This window comes from Gavialis gangeticus, unplaced genomic scaffold (genome assembly GCF_001723915.1).
Source record: "Gavialis gangeticus isolate Ggan-Ray unplaced genomic scaffold, GavGan_comp1, whole genome shotgun sequence".
NCBI lineage: Eukaryota > Metazoa > Chordata > Crocodylia > Gavialidae > Gavialis > Gavialis gangeticus.
In genome coordinates this window covers 52,652,942-52,662,739 of record NW_017728997.1, presented here as the reverse complement: position 1 = coordinate 52,662,739, position 9,798 = coordinate 52,652,942, and the positions used below count along the sequence as shown (strand labels likewise).

At 45.1% G+C, this 9,798-nt stretch overlaps 1 protein-coding gene across 1 annotated transcript in view; it reads left to right on the top strand.

Moving 5' to 3' along the window:
- The window catches only part of GNL3 (G protein nucleolar 3), a 25,100-nt gene extending 15,790 nt beyond the window's left edge, over nucleotides 1-9,310 (top strand). The window contains exons 9-15 of the mRNA XM_019505219.1: nucleotides 178-265; nucleotides 2,432-2,609; nucleotides 3,603-3,745; nucleotides 4,460-4,596; nucleotides 7,612-7,796; nucleotides 8,794-8,875; nucleotides 8,973-9,310. Coding sequence (XP_019360764.1) covers nucleotides 178-265; nucleotides 2,432-2,609; nucleotides 3,603-3,745; nucleotides 4,460-4,596; nucleotides 7,612-7,796; nucleotides 8,794-8,875; nucleotides 8,973-9,058 — 899 coding nt within the window. The 3' untranslated portion in view covers nucleotides 9,059-9,310. The remainder of the gene's footprint in view (nucleotides 1-177; nucleotides 266-2,431; nucleotides 2,610-3,602; nucleotides 3,746-4,459; nucleotides 4,597-7,611; nucleotides 7,797-8,793; nucleotides 8,876-8,972) is intronic.
- The last annotated feature ends 488 nt before the right edge of the window (nucleotides 9,311-9,798 follow it).

The following is a 9,798-nucleotide window of genomic DNA, read 5'->3' as shown; positions in this document are numbered from 1 at the left end:
CTGCCCCATGTCTGGCTGCCCCCCCCCCCCCCCCACCGCACACGCACACGCGCGCGCGCACACACACACTTGTGTCCGGCTGGGGTACACTCCTGAAAATAGGTTGAAAAACCCTGGACTAGAGTTTCTTGTTTTATTTATTTATTTATTTATTACCATTTCTGTGTCTGTCCTTAGGTTTTCCAAATGTGGGAAAGAGCAGCATAATCAATAGTTTGAAGGAAGCGCGTGTCTGTAATGTGGGGCCACTAAGAGGTGTGACCAAGTAAGTTTAATCTGATAAAAGCCCACTAGTTTTGATTTTTCTTGTTGCTGTTTGCTTACCTAGTAGTCTTAATTTCAACAATTTTCTTCAGTGCCTGCTCTTATCAGTTAAAGTTACAGTGCATAGCTCCTTTATTCTAGAAGGATCAAAACACCCCCTCTGCACTTTTAAAAAGTGTAGTGGGGTCTGTGAGGATTCAGGCACTGTTAAGTTGTATATTAATTTTGAAGTAAATGTTTCATATCATGTAAATTATTCACTGCTTTTAAAATCTGGCCTAAGGCAGGGATATTCAAACCTTGCTTATTGTCTGTTCATTAACACGCACCAAGACAAGGACTGATGTACTGAAGGATATATTGAAACCTGCTGATCTTAAATAGAAAGGTGTGGACTGCAGGCACTGGTATGATCAGTTTCACATTTGGTTGTTCATATGTACAGATCTGATTTCTCAGGACCTGCTTCATTAAAGTTGAAGACACCCATGGGTGGGCCGTGTGATAAATTTATGGCAGCAGCAATCCAATAAACTAAGCCTAATTGTCTATTAAATATGGTATCCATTAGGGGTGCACTGACAGATTTTTTTGGGCCAATACCAATGACTGATTTTATTGACCAGCCATATTGGCTGATATGCATTGGAGAGCAGCATCCAGCTATTAAATCTGGGGTAAGGGACATTGGCGGGTGAGGGGGGCAGATTGAGGCCCCCATGGTGAGGGAGGGAGTGGGACAGGGGAGGCATTACCCAGTCAGGGCAGGGCCGTGCAGGTCGTGGGACAGAGCTGCAGGTGGCTAGTGCAGGGGGGGCTCCCACTGCTGCATGCACCCCAGGGGAGGTATGGGGGGCACATGCCCCCTGGATCTGTGTGTGGGATGAGGGCAGGCTGCCCACTGGGCTTGGGACTGGGGCTCTTACCAGCAGGGGGGCTGGGCCAGCTCTGTGTTTGGGGTGGAACGGGTGGCGGTACTGAGAGCAGGGTCGGGGGCTACAGCGAATTTTGGGGTGGCTGTAGCCCATCTCAATAGCCGCCTCCCTCAGCATCGCTGCCAACTCCGCTCCTGCCCCCAACCACCCCAAACACAGACCTGGCCCAACCCCCTTGCCAGGAAGAGGCCCCGCCTCAAGCCCACAGTGGGTAGCCCGCCCTTGCCCCACGCACAGATCCGGGGGGCACATGCCCCACCGTCTCCCCCAAGGTGCTCACAGTGGCAGGAACCACCCCCACCCTGCGTCCCGTCCCATCCCCCCCATGAGCCTCCCACAGCTCCATCCTGCCCTTGCTTGACTGGGCAGCACCTGCCCCAGCCCCACTCCCTCCCTTATCATGCGAGCTTCGATCTGCCCTCCCCTCCCCTACTCCAGACTTACTGGCCAGATGGTGCTCTCCAAGCTGCCTGGCTGCATTCCTGACCGTGCATGGTGTGACTGCATGCATGCACGCAACATTTATCAGCAACATTATCGTCCACATCAGCCAAAAAAAGCTAATTGCTGATAATGTCAATTTTCCTTTTATCAGTGCCAATACAATGTGGACCGATGTATCGGTGTACCTCTAGTATCCCTATTAGGTTTTTTTTTTTTATGTGATCTCTAATCTTTTGAATTTCCTGCAGCTGTTAGTCACCTTTTTGGTCAGCAGGAGAATGTGCCTAGTAAATTTGCAGACTAGGAATCAAGATCTAACCCTACAAGTTACTATACCTGTCTGTGTTATAGTCTGACTATCTTCAAAATGGGGGTACCATAGTTATAATGATCTACTTTTTAGTTTAGAAAAAAGAGAGATCCCTTTGTGAATTACCACATGCAGAAAATTTTCAGTCTTATTGCTGTCACTCTTGTATATTGTGCTGAATTATGTAGATGCAAATAATACATTTTAGAGAGAAAATCAGAAGGCTTTAATATCCCATACTCCTTCAGTGAGTTGGTGACAGTTATGAATAGAACCTATGAGTTCTCCATTTACAAGACTCCTTAGTTTTAGGCTTTTAATATACATGAAGCACATGATGATATATTGGAACTGACTTTGTATGAGGAGTTTTTATTCAATCCAACACTGAGCTTCATGTCTTGCTGCTTCTTACCAAATACATTTAGCTGATTGATTTGTGTTTACCTAATTGAGTGATGCATTTTCTCTCTCAAAGGTGCATGCAGACAGTGCATATTGACAAACAGATCATCATATTGGACAGCCCCAGCATAGTTGTGTCTCCCTCCAACTCTGCTCTTGCTCTGGCTTTGAGAAGCCTCTCAGCTGTTGGAGAATCTAGAAACTTACTAGATGCAGTTAATGCTGTTCTGAAACACTGCAGTAAGCAGCACGTAAGTTATTGAATAACATTTAGGTTCTGTCCACTGCTCTTGCTCTAATAAAAAGGCTCATTCTGGCAAACAGTAGTAGAATGTGACCTACAGAAAGCTGAGCATGAAGGCTTCCTCAGGGGGAGGGTTTTTTTTTTTTTCTCATACAGCCAGCTTCTGCCTGTTATATCTGGTTGACTGGCAGATAAAATGCACCAGATCCTTTTAGCTTCTTGCTGCGCAACTTTTCTTATAATTTGATGATTTTACTAATGGAGTGAGAAATGAAGATATGCTCAATGTCTTACTGTTACGTTGAAGACATCAGATCCAACTCTGATCTCATTCCTAGATGCCCAGTATTAAGACTGATACTCAAACTGACTCCCATTTATTTCAACTGGGTATGTATACACCTACTCTTGGAGTGTTTCAAAAGAGAAGTAGCTGTTACTTTCTAATGGCTGTGTAAAGGAGGTGACAATACATATGTAGCACAATCACTCCAACTTTAACACTGCTTCATGCAGTTCCTCTTCTGAAACAGCTCCAAATGCGTGTCCTCACCTAAAGCTGGGTCTCTCCCAAATGTCATGCTGATTTGTAGGTGCAGTAGAATGGGATGTGTGATTCAACTAGGGCAGGGGTTTTCAACCTTTTTTGAGGCGTGTACCTGTTCTGGTGGGTACCCTCTTCCAGATGTGGACTGGGGGGTCCCCCTGGCAGCCAAACACTAAGTGGCAGCAGCAGCAGGCCATGTACCCCCTGGGGCTTTCCCAGTATCCCCGGGGGTATGCATACCCCTGGTTGACAACCCCTGAACTAGGGCAAGAACATTATGGCTGCTGTATTTGCTGATGGAGTACCCTGTAATGTCTGGTTCCAAATGTAAAGGTAAAGCATCTTCCTCTCTCATTCTGTCTTCCTCTGTGTTAGGTATTAGTTTTAGATCAGTGATTTATTATTTTCCTGAAATAATACGTGAACTAGTCTTTTTGGTTTTTTCTATTTCAGGTAATGCTGTGCTACAATATACCAGACTTCAGAAATTCACTAGAGTTCTTAACTTTGCTTGCTCAGAAAAGGGGTATGCTGAAAAAGGGAGGTGTCCCTGATACAGAAAGTGCAGCCAAATTACTGCTTTATGATTTGACAGGGTAAATACATTTTTATTTTGTTTCTGTACATAATGCACTCTGGGTGCTAGTGAATTACATGAAAGGTTAAGGTAGTCCTTCCCCACCTTCCCCCCTCTTTTTTTTCCTGCATCATGGAAAGGGATGTTGGATGAATATATTTTGACATCAGATGTCAAGAATGGGATGGAATATGAACTATTTTACACACAAATAATTAATCCATGGAACTTAAGAAAATTTATTGTATGTCACACAACAGCAGGGGTCCTGACCTCTACCAAAATACGTGCTGACGTCTGCCAGAAAGTGTCTGTCCCCTAAGCAAATATTTCTCTTCTGTAGACAGAAAAGTAGCTTAGACAGACCATTACTCCTATTCACATTTTGTAGGGGTTGACATATTTCTTTGTTTAGGATTAATTCAGCTGTCTTAATGACTAGCAGAGCGTGTTGACTTTCTTCCTAGTTAAAGAATAGGACTTATTAGCGAGTGGCTGTGTGTGTAAATGGTGACAAATCATGCCAGAAAACCAAGGAATTCTCACAGAGATCCAAGCGCTTAAAATATCTCAAAATCCAGTTAGAATTTAATTCTGTAAAAGTGCATTGCATATAAGGAATTGGTTATGCTGAGAAGTGTAAGAAGAGAAATGAGTGTTTCATGTGTATCTTTAAATGCGTGAAATGGTAAAGCATATGGGTGTTTTTAATTCAGTTACTTTCTTTTCCCAGTGCCAAAATAAGTTACCACTCACGACCTCCTATGTCTCAAAATCTGTCGTCACATCTTACTAAAGAGACAGTAGCAGAAATGCAGAAAGGTTTTAATTCAGAGGAGCTAGAAAAGGATAACATGAACACAATTAACGGTGAGATTCTTTTGTAACACATTATCATAGTTACGGTTATCATAGGTAGTGGTTTTAATGTGCAACTCTCAAATGAGAGGCCTGTTTTAGATAAATGGTTTTCCTAGAAAGTTCTGACTCAAAATTAATGGCCTATGGGTTTGGTCTTTGTCTTTGAGAGGAGAATGAAGCTGTTCTCTTGACCCTCTTCTAAAATGTCTTAACACTCAGTCTCCTGCTTTCCCAGAAACTCCATTCTGGATACACCTCTGGTGATCTGCAGTCCTGTTTACAGCAGCTTGCAGTGCTATTCAAAAAATTAATGCAGGGGTGGGCAAAATGGCAGATCTGGCCCGTGGCCAAACCCCATTGCCCAGCAGCCCCTGCCCATGTTACTATGGCTGGTTTCCATGAAGACCCTAGCAACAGCGGCACTGTGACCATGCAGGGTCAGGGTTTCCATGGATATAGGCCTCAGCAGCACTAGCAGGGTGCACTGCTGGGTGGGGAGCTGCTCAGGGGCTGGGGCTGGTATCTTGCAGTGGTGACGACATGGTCCAGAGCTGGGGCAGAGTTGCGACCCGCTGCCTGTACGTCCCTGCCTGGGGCTTGTGGGCAGCAGGTCGCAGCTCTGCCCTGGTTCTGGACCATATTGTCACTACCACGAGATCCCAGCCCCAGAGCAGTTCCCTTCCCAGCTGCATGCTGGCCTCCATGTAAACCCTGGTCCTGCACCACTGTTGCTGGGGTCTCCCTGGAAACCAGCTGCAGTGATGTGGGCAATGGCTGCTGGGGCAATAGTCTACCCAGGGGCCCAATCTGGCCCTCAGGCTGGACTTTGCCTGCCCCTGAATTAATGCTTCTCCAAGGCTGAAGTGGTTTTCTGAGTTGAACCTCCTCCCCAAATCTCTGCATAACCGAGTCTTCAGAATGAGATTAGGAGGCAATCCTAACACTGTAAAATTCTAAAATCTATAATGGTACCAGTTATTGTCATAGCTTTAAAAAAATCAGTGTGGCTAAATCTGATTTACTGGCTCAAGTACAGGGTATGGATTACAATCTTTTTTCTAGCTGTGTCATGCATTTACTGTAACACTAGACAAGTTAGGAAATCGTCCTGTTTTCAGTTACCCCTTCCCAAAAAGGTAGGAAATGTCGCTTAACTATTCAGAAAGTACTCGGGTGCCCAGATCGCAACATGCATTTATTTGTACTGAGTATGTGTTCATAAGCATAGGCCTGATAGATCCTCAAGGCTGTTGCATGTAACCAATTGGCAGGGATCTTGGTTTCTCCTGACAAAAAAAAAATAAAAAAATTGCAAATTCTCTGATTTTAAAAACCCCAAAATCTATAAATAAAATTAAAAGCCCCCCATAACCTCCCCTTGCCCCTGTCCCCCAATCCTGCTGGAGGGGGCCCCCAGCTGCCAGGGCTATGGGAGCAGGGACCCTGGTCCGCAGCTCCCTGCCCCCAACAGAAGGCAGTGGCTGCTTCAGCCAAAGGAGTACAGAGCTGGCTCCCCCACTGCTGCCTGCCTGCTGGCTCTTGGCAGCAGTGTGCACTCTGGGTGGCAGGGGGGACCTGCGCCCCCCAGGTATGAGCAGGGGGTGGAGGCAGGGTGGGTGCGTGCTGTGTGGCTTCCCTGAAGGTCCAGTAGTGTGCTGCTCTGGGTCCGTTAGCCACTGGCTGGGCGGGCACTCCCCAGCCAGCTTCTTGCAGGGCTGAGGGAGCAAGGAGGTGTTGGGGAAAGCCCCACATGGATTGCCTACCCAACTGGCAGCATGTGGCGCTAGGGTGGCACTCTACTGGCCTGAGTGGACTCCACACTTCCATGTATGACTTCCCTTAATACAATGCTGCTCAGGTCTGTGCGCTGCCAGCTGGGCGTGCACTCAATGTGGGGCTTTCCCCAATGCCTCCCTGCTCCCTCAGTCCCCAGCCATCTTCCCACAGGAGTGCCTGCCTGGCCAGCGGCATGTAGACCCAGAGCGGCATGCTATTAGCATGAGTAGGCTCCATACTTTTCTGTGTGGCTTCTCTGAAGGGCCAGTAGCGTGCCATTCTAGGTTCATGCCCCACCGGCCAGGCAGGCACTCCTGTGGGAAGCTGGCTGGGGGCTGAGGGAGTGGGGAGGTGTTGGGGAAAGCCGGACCTGGAGTACCTGCCTGCCTGGCAGTGCATGGACCTAGAGCGGCATGGTATCAGTTCAAGCGGGCTCTGCGCCTCCATGTATGGCTTCCCTGACGGGCTGATACCATACAACTCTGGATCCATGTGCTGCTGGCTAGGCGGGCACTCCATGTGGGTCTCTCTGCACCACCTTCCCCACTCCCCCACCCAGCTTCCTGCAGGAGTACCTGGCCAACCCAGCTGCACGTGGACCCAGAGCGGCATGCTGTCAGCCCTTCAGGGAAGCTGCACATGGAGGCGCAAAGCCAGCTCAGGCCAATGCCGTGCCCCTTGCCGTCCACGTGCTGCTGGCTGGGCAGGCACTCCATGCCTTTCCCTAACACCTGCCCGTGCCCCCCAGCCTTGACTGACAACCGCCCAGCCCCCTGCAAGCCCCACTTTACTTCACAGGCTCCAGGAAGGGAAGTGAGCCTGAGCCCAGCCTTGGGTGACTAAGAGTCTCAGACCCAGCCCTTTCCCCCCCTCCGGCAGGGTTTGGGGGGGGGTCCCTGCCCTTTTTGCAATTAGCTTGTGGAGGCTGGAGCTCTCTGCAAAAGTGGGAAATTCACAGGTTTCTCTGCTAAAAGGTAAAATCTGGGGGGTGGGTTTCTCTGATAAACTATGGAAATCCATGATTTTCTCTGTTTTTCCGTGGGAAACAGAAAACCTGGATCCCTGCTAACTGGTCACTCTGGCTAGCTTTCAACGTCAGTTCAGACCTAGATTCTTCATTTTCAGACTTCTTTCTAAAAGATATTATCTTGGCAAAGTGTTGAATAAAAGTGACTTAGTGTTTGCAAATACCTATCACTTAGTTCTTTTGCTAACCCAATTAATTGATTTCTCTAATGCCTTTCACAGCTGTGAAATATCCCAATTTGGCCAGCAGTCTTCTTTTCCAGTTTTCTGGTATGACAAATGGGACAACCGAAGAGACTGCATTGGAAGAGGAAATGTCAGAACAAGATGACTTGGAAACTAGTGAAAACGAGAATGATGTAGCCAATGATCAGGAAAGTGCTGAGGAAGAAGCAGCTGGTGAAGAGGTACTTTTAAATAGTTTCACAAAGGCTTCCAAGTCCCAGGCCTGAAAAAAATAAAACCCGTTGGTAACATGGCTTGTAAACTGAGAGAGGTTATACAGTAGAGAAGCAGCAGGGGAGATCACCTATCTTGCTTAACTAGAAAGAGGGGAGAAAAACTTATGGTCAGAAAAATAACTGTCTAAAAATGGTATTTCTTGCTCGCATTTGAGCCCTGTTCAAATATTTCTCTTATACTTAAAAAGTTTACAATATTAACTTTTTGTTTTTATAAATTTCCCCTCCTTATGTCTATAGAACTGCCAGTTTTTGGAGAGTGAGCTATATTTTAGTCTGGCTTGTGCATAAATCAAAGTGTTAAACTATAAGCTCTAGCTGTTTAAATACTTATTGTGTAATAATGATGCAGGAACCAGAAAGAGCCCAGCTTGAATACTCAGAATGTAGCATAAGCTTATTGGAACCTGACTGATCCTTAAAGTACTGAATAAGCAAGGCTACCGGATTAATACTATGGGGTTTATATTCACAGTGCATTCAGATTTCTAGCTTCTCTTTTCATAATGGGAGTTCCAAGCATTTTCTTTTAACCAGTTTCCCTGGCAAAGTTTTCAAGCTGCCTACTATCAACTTAATTCTTGCAAAAAAAAAAAAAAAAGTGTAAGATGTGTTAGCAGTCTTCCCTGCACCTTCCTAAAATATTAAGTTATGTTGTATCCATCTCTTCTGGCTATGAGCATATCAAAATTGTAGATAATTAATTTAAATATAGTACCTCTGCCCTGAAGGTTGTAGTTCTAAACAGTGTACAGACAGGGAAGTGGAGTGGGATTGAGCAGTACAAGATAACATAAATTTTAATCTGAACATATACGCCCTGCCCTTCCTCCCCACTCTTCCAAAAAAAGAAAAAAGAAGAAGAAAAAAAAGCTTTGCCCCACCCTCCCTCTGGTCCAGGTAAACTGACACTAATAAGAATATCTATTGGTATTGGTTTTAGGAAAATAACATTCAGGTGGACAACAAAACAAGTAATCAAAAAACAAAAATGAAAGATACGACCTTAAAAAGGCAGCTGGCAGGTATGTATTAAAAGCCACAAGCTTTAAGTCATTCTATATAGTAATGGTAGCAAGAACTCGTAGCTAACAGCTTGCTTTTTTTTCTTTCCCCTTGAAGGCGGAGACCCCAATACTTTATCATTCAACCTAGATAAAACAGTTGATGAAGATGATTCTTATGATTTTAACATAGATTATGCATAAAGGCAGAAATGTGCACTCAGAGACCTGATTTTTTTAAATGCATTGTTAACTTTGTAAGCAACTTTGAACATTTTCCTGCTGCCTTTCAGTGCTGCTAAAATCCTACAGAACACAGGTCTTAAGCAGAGATTCAGCATCTCTATAGGCATGTAAAATATTGTATACAATGCAGCATGCCCTTGTGGATTTTCACATGTGATGTAGTTTGGTATAAGTATTTTGTTTTAAATAAATGTTAAGAGCTTAACTGTATTTGAGGAGGATTTTTTTCTATGTACCACAGAAGGGTACTTCAAAAAATTAAGCCCAATACTATTTTTACATTTTTTAAACTAACCACGGTAGATATTTAAATTAACGCAATATAAAGTGAAATTGCATGCACTTTGTTTTCACTTAGTGTGTGAATAAACAGACAAATTACTTCAAATTCCACTTTTTTATTTTAAATGATTTTCCTTTACAGCAGTTCTCAACCTGTTCTCTACCAGGACCTATTTATAAACATCAATAGCCAGCCCCAGCCCCCCGGTGTGTGGTGCAAGGGCCCCAAGCAGTCCTTCGCAGGCTGGAACTCTGCCACCCTGCAAGGGAAAGGCCATAGTTTCCCACATTTTTCTCATTTAAAGCAGAATCCATTTTTAAAGTTTAATCTATTTTTTAAATTTCTTCGCAACCCTTTCATATATTCTTGCAACCCACAGGATGAGAAATGGTGCTTTAGAGTGCGTCTGTATTGT